Here is a 19,165-nt window from a genome sequence, read left to right as displayed (position 1 = left end):
CAGATCATTGGCATGGTGTAAGAAGTGAGGACCCAATTGTGGAGGACCTTGAACATTGTGCCAGTGTCACAATATAAAAACAACCCACGGTTATGTAGCACCTACATCAAACTAGGCAGTCGACAGCGTGCATGGACAGTTGCATTCTGTCCCCACAGTAACTTTCCGAGGAAAGCAAAATCCTCCCTTTTCAGCTGAGGGATGAGGCGCAGAGAGGTCCAGCCAGAAAGATAATGCACAGCTGAGCTGGGATTGTATCCAGGCAGCACGGCTCCAGAGTCTATACTTGGATTCAGGACCATTCTTGGTGCCAGGGCAGGTGAGTGAGTGGCTTGCCAGCTCCGAGGTCTTGGAAAGATGTAAAGGACTTCTTCGTATCTGCTCTGCTCGGTTCTTTTCACTGCAGAAATTACAATTACTCTTTCCTAGTTTTAAGGACTAGCATCTCCTCTAGAAAATGTTCTGTCTTTGGGAGGGTAAACGGGTGACAGAAATGGAGGGGCAAAGGATGAACACATGCAACAGTGGTACTCACTAGACACTATGTTGAAAATGAACTATATGACGTGTGGGTGGGGATGGGAGGGGAAAACTGGCAGGAAGCGAGGGAATGAGTGACATTGTTCAAAAAGAAAGGTACTCATTACCTGACTTATGTAACTATAACCCCTCTGTTCTTTATAAGAACAATAAACAATTAAAATTAAAAAGAAAAAGAAAACTTCAAAAAAGAAAATGCCATTCTTACATCCTTTAAAAAGGAGAGAGCTTGTTGGTATAGGAGCTTGAACTCCAGGCGTCATAGTCTGGCTTGGCTTTTCTGCTCAAGACTGGCACTTTACCACTTCAGCCATACCTCCACTTCTAGCTTTTGGTTGGTTAATTAGAGTCTCAAAATCTTTTCTGTACAGATAGTCTTTGAACAATGATCCTCAGATCTCAGCCCCTCTGAATAGCTAGATTATAAGCATGAGCTATGGGTGCAAGAAAAAAAAAATCCTCAGCTCTGGAATGGACTTGAAACCTTTGATCTTGGCGAATGGGTTCTGCTCTCTTTCTTCATCTTACCAGCTTCCCCACATGTGAAGTGTTGGAAGTACGTTTGATGGGATCTCAGGCCCTTCTAGGTGGTGACTGGCTGTGAGGATAAACTGGAAAGCCCCCAGAGCCTACTGTGTGTCTCAAGGGCACTGGATGGAGTGAGGATGAAACACTGAAATACATGCGGTGCACAGGAAGGGATCAGGCATTCGAACAAAGTTTTTCTTTTAAAAAAATTAAATTGTTATTATAAAGGTAATGTACAGAGGGGCTACAGTTACGTAAGTCCGGTAAAGAGTACGTTTCTTTTTGGACAATGTCACCCCTTCCTTTGCTTTCTCCTAGCTTTTCCCTCCTATCCCACCCACAAGTTGCACAGTTCATTTTCAACATAGTGTCCAGTGAGTACCACTGCTGCATTTTTCACCCTTTCTCCTTCCATTTCTGTGCCTACCTTTCACTCCCAAAGCCTTATAAATGAACAAACAAAACAAAAGGAATGAAAACAAAAACAGCAAAAAAGAAAAGAAAACCTCTTGTTTTCATTTTCTGGAGCTTATTTTGATAAATAGTGTTTTTATATGATCAGGTGCACATAGGCATTGTACCTGTCTGTTCCTCTCTTAAGAATATTTTCAAACAAAGCTTTTCTTTGTTCCTAAGGATAATGGTTGGGCCACAGGGCCCTGGGAAGTGTAGGCCCATGAGAGATCCCTTTACCAGATGTTATCTGAATATCTTCCTTACCTTCCAATACTAACACTTTGCCAAAAAAGGCCACCAGTGCAGGATAAATATTGTCTGTATCTGAGTGCTAATCCTGACTTTGCTAAGAACAAAAAGGGGCTCGCATGGATATCCAGTCTGTACACTGCACAAAGGTTCTTGGCTGAGGACTCGACAGTCTGCCTAGGAAATGCAGTTATTTTGTATTTTGCCTACTGAGAATGGACACCTCTTTGCAACTGCCAACCTGAGCACTTACTACCAATTTGCATGCAGGTACCTGTAATGCTATTCTTTTATTTGAGTCTTATTCATTTTTTTCATATTTACAAAAAGATGTTGGCATCCAGCCTGCACAGGAGGGTCAGCCTCTCTACCAGGCACTGCCATGACTCCAGTTAAGAGAGAAAAACGATGGCTAAGAACGTAAGCTTAGACCTGGTTGTATCCTAAATGAAGTCCTGCCTCTGTGACTTGCCCTTCTGGACCATGGATAAACTCCTTAACCCCCTGAGCCTCTATTGATGTTGTTTACCTGAGTGTGGACTATGTGCCGAACACCGTGCTGGCACCAAAGACTCAGTGGGGGTGAAGTTGGGTTCAGTCTCTGCTCTACTAGCCTTTTGAAGTTATTTTGAGCAAAACAGCTACATTTATCCAAAGTCACAAATGTAACTTGGTGGCAGATCTGAGACTGAATCCTACCACCTTCTGACTTTGAAACCTAGGTTCATTTCCCCCCTCTTCTCTGTCTTTACAGTCCTGCTCACCGATTTCCTCCCGTGGTGGTCATCTACAAAGGGATGCGAGGGAAATGCTTTACGTGTCTTGGGAGCAGTGATGAGGAGTTGGATGTGTTAGGATGCATTTGATGTATTTGCAACAAAGGGAACTGTTTCCCTATACACAGCAGAGCCCTGCACACCTGCTAAGCACTTTGCAGGGGCCGTCGATGACAGATTGTCTGGCACTGTGACACTGGCCAATCAATAGAACTAGAAGGTGCCTCAGGCCAAGGACAATTGAATCTCAACCTTTTTGTGGTATTAAATAAAGCCATATTTATTTGGCTTTTGGTGCAAATATACTTAATCCAATCCAGCTCATTGGTAATGCTGAGAAACCGCTGTGTTTGGGGGACAATTGCACACATGCTCATACATCTCTGCTTGTCAATGGCAAAGCTCTCAGGAGTATGCAGCCTCACGGTGCTCAGCGAAGATTGATCTGGAGCCGCCAAACTGCCTTTTCCTTTATCCTTTAGAAGAGGTGAAGAGAAAATCATAAGGAGGGGAACTAAAATCACTGCTCTCATTCTTGCTGCCATTATTACAACAGGGATGAGGCACAATGTCCTTCACAAGATAGAGCTATTTATTTGCCGTCTGAATAACATTGTCTGGAACCATTGTATCTCTGCTGTTGAGCAAAGGAGAAAGAGAACAGGGCAGGAAGAGCAGACAAATGTGAAGTATGGGAGGGATAGCATAGTCTTATAAATGGATGGAGGGACCATAGAGGGTAATTATGGTTGCCCTGGCACCACATTTCAGCTCCATCCTAGTAGATGTCAAATTACTTTCTCAAGGTCAAATCTTTCTTGGATTTTAGTTTCTTGCTTGTAAAATGCAGATAAATCATATCTACCTCACTTGGTTATTGTATTTATTTTATTATTTATTGTATTACTAGTATTTTAGGGATGGCTTAAACACTTTTCAAACTTTTGTCATATACCACCATAAAGGCAACACATTCTGAGAGATGCATCCTTAGATGAGTTTGTCATGGGTGAATACCACAGAAGGTACTTACATGAACTAAGATAGCTATGATGTCTAGTCGTACAAAAATCTCAAATATTGAAACAAACATGCTACTAATGTTGAGATATTGTAACCTTTGGTTAGTTGGTGGCTCTTTTTAGAACTATAACTGATCTTTTCTTAGAATATTTGTTTTCTCTGTATTTTAACCATATTGGAAATCTATGCTTTCTTCGAAGTCCCTGACTCTGGGGCTAAAGCGCAGTTACTGATGCTTTAAAGTAATATAATGAAAGAATTGCAAGGGACCTCCATGGATGAGTACAACTACTTTGTTTCTGAAGAGGAGCACAGAACCTACTGAGGGGAAGTGGTTTTCCTAAAGTGACAGAGAGTGGCGATAGGTCTTATACTCAGTCCCCTAGCCACAGCTCATGTATTTTTACTGCCATGTTTTATTCCTCAAACAAGTGACTACTGATGGGCTTACTGCCATTAAAAGCCTCGTTCAACAATCAAGCCACAAAGTGTCCTGTGGAGTCTACTCACTGAAGAGTTCTGTAAATGTGGTTTTCTAAAGATCTCTGGGATCCTTGGAGACTTGAAATGCTCATTGATTTACCAGTCACAGTTTTCACATTAGCAGGCTGGATCAAGGTGTTGATTTTTCAGGATCTTTTGCTTCTAACACTTTTGCTTTAGTGGTTTTCTTTTTGTTTGTTTGTTTGTGCCTTTGTTTTGGTTTTGTTCTGTTTTGTTGGTACCAATTCTGGGGGCTTGAAGCCAGGGCCTGGCTGCTTTCCTTTAGCTCTCTTGCTCAAGGCTAGTTCTCTACCATTTGAACCAGGCTGGACCAGCAAGGCAGAAGCTAGGCAGGAATTTACTGAGATTCTGAAGATGGATCCAAAGGTTGACTCTGGAAATTTCCGTGTTATTCACTGGTTGCTATTAGGGCAAAGGCAGCACTATGGTGAGGGAATGTGATTTTTCTCAGTCTTCCCACAGGCTCTAAGGAAAGAGGCATATGTGAGGAGAGCCGCCATTAGCCATTCCTTCAAATCCTGGCTGGATTCACACTTTCTTTACTTGCACATTTCCTGGTGGACTCAGCACCTGGCAAAATCCTACCCATTCACAAGGCCCATCTCACACAGCTTCTCCTCAGTGAGGCTTTTCTCCGAGTGTTTCCATGACACATTTGTTATCCTCCCATAGGACTCCCACCATGCTTATTTAAAGGGATAGGAAGAGAAATTATTATTTTCCACACCACTGCAATCACATATTTTGCTGAGTAGGGTGATAGGTGGAAATGCAAATTTTGTAACCAGGGAAGGGATAAAAATTGTATTGTTTATGAACACAGAGAAGGGTTTAGAAGACAAGATGACAATAGAAAAGAAGGAAAGAGGAGAAAGAGACATTATGGAGAGGAGAGAGAAGGATGGAGAGAACAGAGATATTATTAGCCAGAGTTTTGAATTGGATGAAAATCTGCAAAGAGCATAATTTATTCTATAGACAATGGTAAGCCACAAATAGTAAATCTTGATCAAGAAAGAAATATAATCAGCTGTGTATATGAGGCCCATTCTGGGAACAGGAAAAAGATGGATTGGCGAGAGGGAGGACAGTCATTTGAACTGTGGACAAGCATGGTTTTCCTGGAAGTTGTTTTTAGTCTGTTCTGGCCTGGCCTGGAGAGGACTTATAGTATATGTGTGGAGGCCCAGTGGAGACAGAAGCATGGAGAAAGATCTCTAGAGGCAGCCCCTCTCCCAAATACAAGCAGGGCTGTGTGTGAACAGATCTAGAAGAATAAGAGAGGGGAGAAAGAGAGGAGGAGAACCAAAGGTCATAATTACACTTGTGAAGCTATGCAATGTGCAAGAGAGTTTATAGAGAATGTGAACTGGTGAAGCATCACTGAGCAGATGATAGATGAGCAAAAATTTGAAATAAGCAGTAGACTGAGTCACCTAGCTATCTAGGGAAAGAGGGTTTGGGCAGAGGGAAGAACCTGCACACAGTCCCCAAGGCAGTCATTGTCTGGTGTGTTTGAAGAACAGTGAGGAAGTCAATATCTGGTACCACTCAAGCAAGGACAGTAGTAGGACCTGAGGTCTGAGGTCAATGAGATAGACCAAAAGAGGCTTTGTAGCCTGTTGCAAAGACTTGGCCTTTATGTTGCATATAACAAGGAGACACTGGATCAGAGAAAGGACATGATATGATGTATTTTAAGAAGAGCATCCTGACCTTTGTGTAGAAAAATGTGGGAATAAAAGGTAGAGTAGAAGAAGCCCAGGATGGAAGCAAGATAACATAAGAGATAGTCACAAGGGGCTGGGAAGGTGGCTCAGTGGTAGAGCGCTTGCCTTGCATGCATGAGGCCCTGGGTTCGATTCCTCAGCACCACATAAGCAAAAAGAAAAAAGCCGGAAGCGGCGCTGTGGCTCAAGTGGTAGAGTGCTAGCCTTGAGCTGAAGAACTGAGGGACAGCACCCAGGCCCAGAGTTCAGGCCCCATGACTGGATTCCCCCCTCCCCAAAAAAAGAGATAGTCACAATTCTCTGGACCTTGGATCAGGCTCAAGGTGCTGTCAATAGAAATGAGACATTAATACATGTTGGAGGCAGACAGTCGTGAAATGGTATGAAATGAAAGGGAACAATGGGAACATTAATGGGGACACCAGTGGTTTGAACATTTGTTTCTACTGTACTATGTAGAAGACGTGCATGGGTCCATGGACCATGTCATAGAAATGTTTTCTACCTATGTGTGACTCAGCTTCTTCTATGACCCAGGAATATAGTAGTAATGACATAAGGTTAATAGCATTGAATGAATGAATTCAAATAACCGGGCCAAACTCTCTCTAGAAAGCAGTACATGTTAGGGAAGTGGTGTAATTATTATTACTGTTCCTAAATGTATTTTGACATGTGAGAAGCTCAGCCTGTTTTGTCTCTACTGACTCTGAGCTTGCTCATTTTCTAGGTGCTCTCTGATGGGGTTTGACCTGAATCGTCACTGGCTAGATCCTTCTCCTTGGGTCCACCCTACCCTGCACGGGGTGAAGCAGCTCATCGTGCAGATGTACAATGACCCAGTGAGTATCTGAATGCACTCCACAGCTGCAATGGGCCAATCTGGGAAGGGGAAGTGGTGTGTGGGAAAGCCCACTAGGAGCTACAAATTCTGACGATATGGACAGAATCAGGGAGTGACTAGGCCTGCTGGCCTCTGACTTTTACAAATTCCAGTGCCTCCTCCCAGTTCCTTCTCCCACTCCCCTCACAAATATTGGTTTGGTTATGTGGACCTGAGGGATGATGGAAACACATTGCATGTATTTGTCAAGGTTCTTTGGTTACAACTAGAGAAATACAATCTGCAATAGTATAAGCCAAATTGAGAACTCACTAAATGAATACCAGCTGTGTGTCATGGAAGGGACACACATGGGGAACATGCATGGCTGCCAAGTGTCACAGCCAGTGGCTCCCACTACCATCACCGTGAGTTGCTCTCATGATGCGTTTCCAAAAGACTGTGTTTGGTCTGACTTGGAGGACATGTCCACATGTGGGCAAGAGGAGGTACCCAAGAGGCAAGCATCTACCTCTACTGCCAGAAAAGAGGGCCAACTGTTCCAGAAGAAAAGCAAGAAGGTACGGAGACAGAACCATAGGCATTTACACCAAGTCTGCTGAGAGGGGTAAATTCTTCCCAGTGACAAATATGAGAAAACATTGGGGTTTCATAGCTTGGAGAACAACAATCATACTCTCCATAGAGGTGTCAAAGAGAAGGGAGAATAGGCCTCCTTCTTGTCATGTGGAATGCATGGATAGAGGTAGACTCCTTAACAATTAGAGCTGCCTGATGATGGAGTAGGTATGTGAATTGTGAGCTTAGCTTACTAAAAGTGTTCAACTTGAAGCTAGGTGATTCTCTGTCAAAAAGAATGCAAAGAGAAGACTCAAATTATTTGGAAGGGGGCTGGGAAGGTGGCTCAGTGGTAGAGCGCTTGCCTTGCATGTCTGAGGCCTTGGGTTCGATTCCTCAGTACCACATAAGCAAAAAGAAAAAGCCGGAAGTGGCGCTGTGGCTCAAGTGGTAGAGCGCTAGCCTTGAGCTGAAGAACTGAGGGACAGCTCCCAGGCCCAGAGTTCAGGCCCCACTACTGGACCCCCCCCAAAAAAAAATTATTTGGAAGACATTCTAGTGAAATTACATCAGATTCTCTTCTGGCTATAAAGGTTGTGATTTTATGATCCCTTAACTCCACCGAGGTGACAGATAGTGACAGTAGAGACAGCACAGCTCCCAGAGTTGACCTTTAGCACTGTACCAGTGTAACTCGTTCTACCTACTCTTTTTGAAGACGCCAACAAAAATATCCAGAACTAAAGAGCTGCATAATGTGTGCTCAAAAACAAATACATTATAAAAACAATTAATGAAAAATTAAGTCCTTAGGTGCAATATAGTTATTCTGGCTACAAAATAGTCATTTGTTTTAGTTGTGCATGTGAATTTTACTTTCTTGGGTTCTTTCCTAGCCTGCCTTCTGGTTGGGCCTTTCAAGGCTATTCATACGCTAACTTGCTTCTCCTTGTCTCCAAAGTCTTATGCCGCTCTGATCAGCCTTCCTTGCAGAGAGAAGCTGCATCTGATTTTCTCCAGAAGTATCTACAGTCTGACTTCCCTACCAACTGTAGTTTCTCTAATAGACACCATGACTTCTGCTTCTACCTCCTTCTCAAAAACAGCAGTCCCTGTAGACATATTTTTTTAACAGATTTGGCTGATAACTTTGAATTGAGTTGGACTGAACATAGGAAATCCTGTTATGCCAAATGTTTTATATATGCAAAGTATGTATTCACAGGGAGGGCAACGAGACATGGTGAAAACAGACTCGGGGCCAGGAGGAGGGATAGGTCACAAGCCAATGAGCAAAGTGATGTTTTAGATGAATGCTAAAGAGACAACTGCTGAGGGGCCCACAGAAAGGAGATTAGGGTTGCTTAAGAGGAAGAGACTTCAGCCTGCCAGCACTATCATCAACTACAAGTTATTGATTTGCTCAGAAACTACTGGGCATCTGTCTATGTTGCAAAACAGATCAGGCCACTCAGTTACAGAGATAATAAGAAATTATTTATGGTACAAATGGATTGATCTTCAGATGGTTGGATTTTAATACATCATGGATGCTGAGCTATTTTCTTCCTTGACATCCATTCTCTTGTGCCACAAACTAGGACATATGGCATTAATGCAAGAATCAATCTGACCTAGACCAGGATCCCAGCTTGCTCAGTTTCTTCCTTCTCCTAACTTAGTGTGTTTTGGGAGGTGAAGAAAGCTTAACAGAGCACACATTTATTGTCTCACAGTTTCCATGAGTCTAGAATGAAGGAATGGCTTTTACTAGGTTCTTTGCTAAGAGGCTTAGAAGGCTGAAATCAAGGTGTGCATCTGGGCTGTCATCTCTGAGGCTGGGTCCTCATTCAGTCATTTACTGCATTCTTTCCTTCCTTCTTTCTCTAAAATGTATATGCTACACTTCTATATTTAAAGCTCTAATAGTGAGAAAAACTATGATACTTGCAACACAGCAGGGAAACACACATTCAACAAGTAAATACTGATAAGTGTGCATTTCCAAAACATGTCAGGGACTATTAACAACAACAACAACAACAAAAGGCCAGAATGTGATATAATCAGAATGGTCCTACATTTTGGCCTTCCTGGGGAAGTTGTCTTTTACCTTTGGGGTCCTGGATTATTTTTAGTTGTTCCCCTTTCACTGTTAATAGTGTCATGGTTTGAATGATAAATTACATGTTCTCTCTAGCTAAAAGTGACAGTACTGGAATGAAGCACATCCTCAGTAATCATTATCTGGATCTGATTCAAATTCACATTTCACTACAGGCATCTTTGTGCTCAGTTCCAAACACTGTAATGCCTGGAGGCACCTGCCCTAATAGCTTTAAAAGGGTTGCTGTTCTCAACCTTCAGTGTTGCATACATAACCACAATCACTCAGCTCCAAGCTTTCTGAACTATTGAAAGAATTTCTGAACCCTTGTTTCTTTTGTCCTTTCCTTTTCTTTACCCTCCTCTTTTCTTCTTTCTCCTCCTCCTCCTCATCTTTCTCCTCCCCTTCCTCTTTCCTCTTTTTCTTCTCTCCATACCTCTCTTTCTTCCATCTTCCTCATCCTACCATTCTTTCCTTCTCTCCCTCTTCCCCTCCCTCCCTCTCTAATATCTCTATTTCTCTCCTTTCTTTTTTCTTTCCTTCCTTTTCTTCCTTCCTTGTCTTTTTTGTTTTTGTTTTTTCTAACTTACTATGAAGCCATGGCTGGTCTTGAACTAGTGACTGTCCTGTCAGTCTCCTAAATGCTAAGATTACAGGTGTATACCACCATGCCCAGCCAGGGATTTGTTTCTAAATGTTTGCAATCTTCCACTCTTAACCTGGTTGTCTGCTGCCTACAGAAATGAACAAGCAGAGAATCAGCAAGAGTCTCCAAGATGTGGGTGTGGCTCCCCACTCAGCTTCCTCAGGCTGTGGGCTGCTGATGTTCTGCCACAGCTCAGTGGAAAGAGGCTTCACAGACAGTTATTCTAGGTACATTGATGAAGAGGAGCATAGGGTATGGAAGCCCATCCGAGAGAACACCTGAGTGATACAGGAGGGATGCCCAAGGCAGGGAGAACTTTCCAGGGAGAAGGAATAGCGGGGATTTTCTTGGAGAGGAAGGCACAGCTCAGGGGAATGACTTAGCAGTCATTCTGCCATGGCTAGTACTAGGAACAGGCAGAACAACAATGCTCTAGAGAGTTAGGATGCAGAGGGAAAATGGAACTTTATGTTCATAGGAATGAGGAATAATGGATGTCAGAATCAAGTTCGCATTTTAGACTGTCTCTTCTGTTGACTGTTGGAAGTGAAGGGGTTCAGGCTAGAGTCTGAGAAACAATTCAAGTTTGCTGCTGTTAGACTGAAGAAAGGAGCAATTGTCTGAAGATGGAAGGAACAAGAGACTTGGTATCTGTGGCCACTGGAGAAGAAGGTGTTTACATGGTATCCACGATTTGGCTTTGGCTACAGTATTAATACGGTGTCCTGCCTGAGCTGGGGCCCCAAGGTCATTAGCACATGTACCTTTAGATAGGCTCCATTTGAAGTTGAACAGGAGTGAAATATCCAACCGATACTGCAGAATCCTGGAAAAGTACCTTTCTATGCCCTTCTTACCTGGCAAGGAAAGCCTGCTGCCCTTGTGTTAGAGGTAACATTTACTTCAAAGACTGTTTTCCTAGCTTTGGACTCACTAAACCCTTAATCCTTCTTGGAGACACTAGATATTAAACGATGATCTTGAAAAGAAAGTCCGTAACCCAGAGGACTACACTGAGCTGAGATATAAAGTGTTTCGTGTTCTATTTCCAACAATAGCTTCCTCTGGTCAGTATGGCTCTTGTTTACCCATTGTGACTGGTTGTCCCTGGAGTGCAGAGTCTGGGTAATTATTCTTAGAGTCCCTGGGGCCTAGCAGGGATCTCAGTGTAAGCAGGTGTTCAGCATCAGCATAAATGTTGGACAAATGCTGAAACCTACCTAGAGCCCTAATGAATGGGGTCTAGAATCTCCTGAAGAAGAGCCACTGAAGTGCAGACCCCCTCTGCTACTTCTCTGCTCTCTGGAGTGTCCCTTTATTCTACTACCACCACCACTGTGCCCTCTTTTAATTAAGATTCTAATCTGGGTTCAACTGTAACCTGTCAAGATTGTCCAAAACTCTAAAGGTTAAAACTTTTGATGGCGTCACCCTCTCTCGTCTCCCTGATCATCTTTACACACTTGTTCCACCCCCAGTCTTTATGCTTAGCCCATGTGGCTCACCATTGGAATTGGCTGCACCAACCACAGGAGGCTCTCGTAGGTCTCTTGTCTTCCCAGACCTAACCCATCCCCATTCTCCAACCACTTCTTGTTTAGGATCAGCACTTAAGCATTTTGGTGTCCTTAGTAACAATGAAGGCCAGGGGAACCAGTTCCAGTGCTGCAATCTTTTCAGGTCTTTCCTACCTTCTCCGGTTTTAAGTCTGACAATCCTACTTCTTCCTTAGATAATCAACACCAGAAATAATATTACCTTTCAGGTGAGGGCTCACCCTCCTTCTCATGGGAATTTTCTTCTATTCTACCACGCACCCCAGAGTAAGACAGTGACTTCATATCACTTATCAAGCCAGACAACCAGAGTCACTCATGCACAAGGCCTTACCCAGACCCCCTTCTCTCACACTGGATATAGGTCCAGTTATGATGCTCAAAAAGTTAAGCTGATTTGTAAACAGACTTCCTAGTACCATCATCTGCAATGCCTCTCCCATCTAAATATGCACCTGTAAGGTACACCAGAGGACTGTTGACTTGGTATCCAAGGGTTATCATATAGGGAGCTAGCTGTAAGAGGGCAGATGAGGGAAGGTGGAAGTAGCTTATGTAGTTGATACAGTGGGCTAAAGACTCAAAATAAAAGTGTCAAGCTTTTTTATTTTTATTTTTATTTTTTTGGTGATCCTAAGGTTTGAACTCAGAGCCTTACACTGCTAGCTGAGTGCTCTACATTTAACCATGCTCCCAGCTAAGTTGATATTCAATTGAACTAAATATAAAATATCTTTACTGTAAAAAAATTCAAGCTTCAGGAACAAAATACTGCTTATAAGGAATATTGTAGTACATACCCTCTCTTTAACTTGAGAGTCATTTGTCAGTGGAGAACTCTTAATGACACCGGATCAAGAGAGAAAGAACAATGAATACTAAATTCCAACCACCAAGTTCCTCAGTCTAGAAACTCTAGAGTCTTCTAGAATTTCAATCTTTGTCTCTCTTGCTTGCTTTCAAACCTTTCAATAATTCTTCTTATGGAAGTGACGGTGTCTAAGAACATGTTCTATTTATTTCTACACTCCTAGGCCCTAGCACAGAACATGGCACAGTATGGAATCATATGGTGACTGATAAAGGAACATATGAATGAAGAGTATATGTTCAGAAAAACAGTAGGGCTGCAATGTGTCTCGTGAGTTGTAGAAGGTGTGACCCTTCTAGAAGAAGAAAGTAGCTAGGTGCTTTTGCAGTCATCCAGGTGAAGGATGATGAGGTGTGCTCTTTAGGGAGGCTACACCCCTTGCAGAGACCTCCAGGATCTGGGCTGGCTGGGAGTGGGACATGGATTTTTTTTCAGCCCTTGCCTTTGCTCCTGGAATTGCTTAGAATCCCAGAGCTGATTTTTTTAAAAAAGAGGTTTCTACATTCAAAGATGATTTCCCTTTTCCTGCAGGAAAATGAACGGCCTTCTCAGTCACCACTGCCGTTGCTATAACAACTTGGCCAAAGCTCTTTTAGACAGATCCATTTCCTTAAATCATTTAAGGAAAATTAGCTGCCATAACAACATGAAGCAGCTTTTATAATAGAGCAACACGGGGATGGGTAGGATCTCCCCGCCTCCTGTTGCCTCCTGTGGTCTTCCAGATAAGCTGTTCTCTTTCTGTCATCTAAATAAATAAATAAATTACACCACAGAACAGTGGGTGCTGTGGTCAAGTAACATACACCCTCACACTAGCTCACAAAATAAACACACATACACACAATGTACAAACATGTACAAAATGGACGTATTCATTTACATAAGCCAGAAAATGCATTAAATATATAAATGCGGTAAATTGGAGGCAGACCTAGACAAGTGATAGATAACCTGTGTTATACACACTGCCATTCACTATCTCAACATTCTATTGAACTTGAAGGAAACAGTGGGAAAGCTGTTGTTCTCACAGTGAGCAAGATTTTCACCAGGTGAGTAGAGTGGAAGACCCTGAGATAGAGACTCCTCCCTGGAATACAGGGGCACCTGCCTGTTCACACCTGCCAGACTTTTTTTTTTGGTGCCCAGACTGGGTGGATGAGGGTAAAGGTTAGGAAGTTCCCACTTCTACCCCCTATACACACTGAGAGATCAACTAGGAGAACAGGAGGCTACAGTTGGGGTGTTGGGGGACAAAGTGATTCTTTGCTCGCTATGTCAGTGTATGATCCCCCCTTAGGAAGAAGCAATTCCACTTCCATTTAACACCACATCCTTGACACACTTGTGACTCTTACTGGGGCTCTAGAATATGGACTACAGTTCCCTAAACTTTTGTTCCTGATTCATGTTGGGAGCACCAGCATCTCTACCACCTGTTTGCTTAGCACTCTCAAGCAATACCTTACACTCTCTGGGCCTTTTGTTTCCTTCTGTGCCCTAACTTGTCCGCTTCACCAAAGGCAGAGTTTGATCTAATGGATCCCACATATGCCTATGTATGAATGCACACGCATGGATGCATATGAATGAATGAATATATGTGAAGCATTTTTCTATACTAGCAGAGGATACTGCTCTGCGGTAGGGCGGAGAGGAATGTCCTGTTGGAATGCCGGGAGTGCAGTGTGCAGCTAGCGGCTGAAGGTTTCATAAGAGATATATATGCATGCATTTCTAACACCACAGGTCACATACATCTATGCATATATATTTTCCATTCCTGTCAACATAGCCACAGAAATTGGTAAATAGCTACTGAAGGGAAAGGTTCAGTCAATATAGGATTAATACTTAAAATATATATACTATTGTTCAGAGGGCTATAGAAACAGGCTGTTTAGGACTAATGAAATTTTTATAGTTTTGTTACTTGATTGCACTTGCCCCAAGCTTAGGTCTGGGAATGTCCAGCAAATGAGTCCCAGACAAAGCAATAACACATAAGTAGCAAAAGGTTATTAGACACTAAGGGAGCCAGGAGCTGGGAGCTGGCTCATGCCTGTAATCCTAATTACTCAGAAGTTTGAGATCTGAGGATTACAATTCAGAGCCAGCCTGGGCAAGAAAATCTGTGAGTAATAAACCACCAAGAAGCCAGAAATGAAGGTGTCGCTCAAGTAGCAGAGCACCAGCCTTAGGTGAAAAGGCTAAGAAACAGCACCCAGGCCCTGATTTCAAGTCCCAGTCCTGGGATGAAAAAAGAAAGAAAGAAAAAGAGAAGGAAGGTGGATAGAGAGGAGGGAGGGAAAGAGTAAAGGAAGGAGGGGAGGAAACAGAGGGAGGGACAGAGAAAGAAAAGGAGGAAAGAAGGAAAGAAGGGAAAGAGAAATCTCCCACAGAGGAAGGGCTTGGGAAAACTAAGCAAAGGTCACAAGTGGTCTAGGGGGTTTAAAGGGCTAACCACAAGTGCTTATGCAACCTTGCTGCCAAGTAATCTGGTTAGCAACAGGCTCCTGATTTGTCCTTTCTTTTTTTCATGGATTACATGTTTTGTTTTTCTCAAAGTCTGCTTGCTTACTTTCTTTGTTGCATAATTTCTACCACCCTTATTCCTGAATCCAGAAGTTGCTTTGGAGTTGCTGGGTGTCTGCATCTGGGAAGTGTTGATTTAACTTTAGTTAACTTCTGCTTTTATGAGGTCTTATGCCCTGGCATGGCTGACCCCCTGCTTATCCACTCACACTCTTTTCCTCATCTGCCTGTCTGGGTCAGAACTAACAATACAGTTTATAAGTGAGCTCTCTTAAACTCAAAGCATGGCTCCTTCTTAAATACAAGCTTTCCAAATCCCCAAAAGTCCCCAATTTGCCCAACCAGATTTTACTTCTGTCTCAGTTTTCCTACCATTTGTGATGGTCTATGAAACTAAGGAATTTTTAAATAAATTATTTCCTAAAGTGTAATTTCTCTCATTTATGATGAAAGATGGGGCTTTTATAACTTTGACTCTGTCAGAAGAGGGTGGGAAGATGGCCCTTGATTTTCCTGTCAAGTGGGCGGTGGCTTCTTTCAATTTCGCTAACATCTTTCCATCCTGAAAGAGTCTAGATACCTCTCAGTAACTGAATACACAGGTATTTGGTTTAAATTGCCCTGGGGGAGAATCAGCAAAGTTGCTAAAAGGTTCTCTTTGAGTCATGTCTGTTATTACATTTTCTATGCTCAGTTCTCCTACTTGCAATTTGGGAATGACAGTGTCTATCTCCTGGGATTTCTGTAAGGATTAGACACTACACAAATAACCTCAAAGTAGGCCCATGAAAATTTATGCTGTTACTTCATGCATTTAACTAAGCAATTACATTGTTGTCCCCACAGCCCAGCTCCCATATTCCACCATAGACTGTGGTCCCTTTGAAGCCCTCTCTTTATTGCCAGCACCCAGAATAGAGCACAGGTTCTCAAGGAATACTGTGAGACAAGGGGAAAGGCAGAGGGGAAGAAAGAAAACCAGTCATCAAACCTGGGAATTAACATTTGAATGGGGGTCTGCTAAATGGATAGATGAGTGTTCGAAGCCGAGAGACAAAAATTTTCCTTATTCTGCAGAATCTACTTTCAAGCCTACTTACTTCAAGATTTGTCTGTATCTTTGTCCACAGTAAGCCCTTGTTTCTTGGCTCACCTGTAACTGTCAATAGACTCTAGCTCTGGGGAATGTATGGCCTGTGGACTGTATAAGGTCAAGGAAATTATTTGGTACATGATGGAGCAGACAGGTGTGCTTCTCATATATACCTGGTCAGCTGCCTGCATCCATTTACCTGTATGGATAATTTTGTATGGCCTCGAATGATGTTAGAAATATCCAAATGGCTTTTGGCAGGAAAGAGTTTCCATGATCAGGTTTATTCCACAGACATTAATAGAGAATACTTCATAAGCTTGGTACTGCACCGTCTCCTCTGATCAGGACTCCATTTTCTCAGCTACATCGCACAACAGGGCCAGATAGTTCACTGACAACCTCTTGAGCAGTTGATTAAGATGCAGTCTCACTGGGTGCCGTGGCTCACGCCTGTAATCCTAATTACTCAGGAGGTTGACATAGGAGGATCCCCGTTTAAAGCCAGCCTGGGCACAAAAGCCCGTGAGACTCTTATCTCCAATAAACCACTCAGAAAACCCAAAGTGTTGCTGTGGCTCAAGTGGTAGGGCATTAACCTTGAGCTGAAGACCTGAAGGACAGTGCCCAGGCCCAGAGTTCCAGCCTCACGACTGACAAAAAAAAAAAAAGATGCAGTCTCCCCAGGATGGTCGTTTGGGTTCCTATAGACATCCCACAGAGCTGAGATATACTTCCTGGTTAAAGTGTTTGAATGACGGTTGTCATGATTGTTTAAAAGATGGAAGTTATGATTTGTTTATGTTTTTGTTTTTCTTTTCCATTGTGCGTCTCAGTCATCTGATCTAGTCCAACACTCAGAAGACCCCCAACAAAAGTTTGGGGAGAGAAGCTTGACAGACCCTTCAGCCCACCCATCATTTCCAACAAAATGGCACTAAAACATTCCCAAGGAAAACATTCTGTAGAAAGAGAGAAATGCACTGCAGCCTCACTGTCACACCTCTGCACTTTTCTCCCACTGTATTTCTATTGACTCATCTTTTTTCCTTCCTTTCTCACTTCTGCGGATCCCCTGTCACCAAGAGCTCCCACGAATGGAATCTTTTGTCAAAAGCACTAATTTGGAAAATTGGAGGGTTAGCATCCAGCCCCTCATAAACTCACAGATTCTCAAGTTCTCCCCTTCACTTCTTCCCTGCTATCAGTGGTTATTCATTTACTCTGATTTCTAAGTTAAACCACGCTTGCGTACCTGTTTTCCCTTTCCCTCAATCACCTAATTATCCAGGCCACAGTGAGCTAGCTGCAAAGGAGTCTCTGGGTGTCAGTCTGATATCCCTAGACTAACGTCTCATCATTTAACCAACTGCTCCAGTTTTTTCTCCAGGTCAATTTCTCTGATTAACCCACCCCATCCATTTGCAAACTTACTCCTGACCTCACTCCCCTTCTGTGCCTCTCATCTGAGTGGGCTGGGATCTGCTACTCTGCTAGGGACTCAGCTGAGCAGACTTGTAATTGGGTACAGGCTACATTTTAGGATGTTTTGTGTTTAACATATGTGGAACTTTTCTGAGAGTTATTTTTGGTTGTTGATGTTAGAAGGCTCTGGAGCCCAGGATGAATTCATGCTGGTACATCAAATAGCATATTGCATTTCAGAAATTGGCCTTAGCCATGGGAAATCAAGTAAGCCAGATGCCTAATTAGTCCATTATTTACTGTGGTGAAGAGAGCGGAATTCTGATGAAAGGACCAGTCTAATCACTGCTTCCAGCCAGAACTGAACTGTTTAACCTTTTAACAGGAAATTGCCCCTACCCTCCTGAAGTACTAGTGCCCTTCTCCTAGGCCCCATACTGATCCCAGGTGTCTTCTTGGCCTCAGCACGGCCTGAACTTCTGGCCAATGAGCCTTGATGTTTCCCCTGTCATCCTATGCTTCCGTAGCCTGCTTTACCTCACGGCTGTTCAATGTATATGTAACTTAGCTATAATCTTCAAAACATAAAGGATCCATTCACTTTTCAACAAGAAATTTTCTGACCCCTGGCACTGGACATTAGAACACATAGGCAACTATGAAACCATCCCTCCCCCTCCAGAAGCTGATGTCTAGATTGGAGTAGTGGTTTCAAAGCTGGTCTCCAAAAAAAATTGGTTAAAAGTCTGAAGCCCCTCATATAGGAGTCTTTTCCATTGTAAGCATTTATAGCTAAGAATTCAGGCTAAGAATTATAGCTAACACTCAGGCCTGGTGTTAAATCTCAATTCAATATTCAATAGCTTTTTAGCCTCCGTGGGCAGGTCCCTTAGCCATTCTAAGCTTTTGTTTCTTCATTTGTAAGGGGTGATTATCAGGATTAAATGAAATGATACATGTGACTTGCTTTGGGCACTCTGCATATACATCTGTTCTCACATACACACACGAAGATTGACCATCATTACATGTGTGATTAAATAGATTCTTAGGCATAGAAAGTGCACAGCTCCCTGGTGTGGAACCCTAGACCTATGATTGCAGCACAGGTGGTGGTAGGATGGACGTATATGCCTTGTGGGAAAAGCAAGGTCATCTGAACTGGACTTGGGTCAGACAAGGCTGCCTGGAGGAATCCGGCTGAGTTTAAAAGGAAGAGTAGAGTTTGATTGACAAAAACTAGGAGAGCATTACAGGCAGAGGGAATACACAGGGATTAGATGGGTCAACGTATTCAGGGAATTGCTATGAGTTTGTTCTGCAGGATGAGAGGGAACCTCTAGAGAAAGGGTGGGAGGCAAGGCTGGGTGGCAGGCAGAGAACTGCCACAGAGAGCTTGTTGGTTACTTCAGGAAGCACAGACCTGATTCTGAAAGTCGTGGGAACTACCCATCAGGCATCAGGAAGGAAAAATTCAAAAGACAGAGCAAAAATATTTTTTCCTAAAAATGTCTTGGGTTCAAAATTTATTGTTGTAGTTTTGAGACAACAATAGGAATATTAGGAACCTAGACTAAAGAAATAATCTGAAATATGAGTAAGACTTTATGCAACAATGGAAAATGTCCTAGAATCATTACTTACAAGTAAGGAAAAAAACTGAGAAGATATAAAAGCCTAACAGTTGGAAATTGATTAAGTGAATCACAATGCATTCATAT

The 19,165-nt window shown here is 42.8% G+C and overlaps 1 protein-coding gene and 1 long non-coding RNA gene across 2 annotated transcripts in view; one reads left to right on the top strand and one right to left on the bottom strand.

Moving 5' to 3' along the window:
• Agbl4 (AGBL carboxypeptidase 4) overlaps window positions 1-19,165 on the top strand; it is a 1,043,215-nt gene that overhangs the window by 938,939 nt on the left and 85,111 nt on the right. Inside the window, exon 9 of the mRNA XM_042679054.1 lies at window positions 6,537-6,648. Within this exon, the coding sequence (XP_042534988.1) occupies window positions 6,537-6,648 (112 nt within the window). The remainder of the gene's footprint in view (window positions 1-6,536; window positions 6,649-19,165) is intronic.
• Window positions 491-17,460, bottom strand: LOC122107401. Its single transcript, XR_006147351.1, has 3 exons — window positions 17,450-17,460; window positions 7,912-7,916; window positions 491-557 (listed from the first exon to the last, which is right to left on the bottom strand). It is a non-coding gene; the product is annotated as an uncharacterized LOC122107401 (long non-coding RNA).

Source organism: Dipodomys spectabilis, unplaced genomic scaffold (assembly GCF_019054845.1).
Source record: "Dipodomys spectabilis isolate Male_0828 unplaced genomic scaffold, ASM1905484v1 ptg000002l, whole genome shotgun sequence".
NCBI classification, from domain to species: domain Eukaryota; kingdom Metazoa; phylum Chordata; class Mammalia; order Rodentia; family Heteromyidae; genus Dipodomys; species Dipodomys spectabilis.
This window is presented reverse-complemented; position numbering and strand designations above follow the sequence as displayed.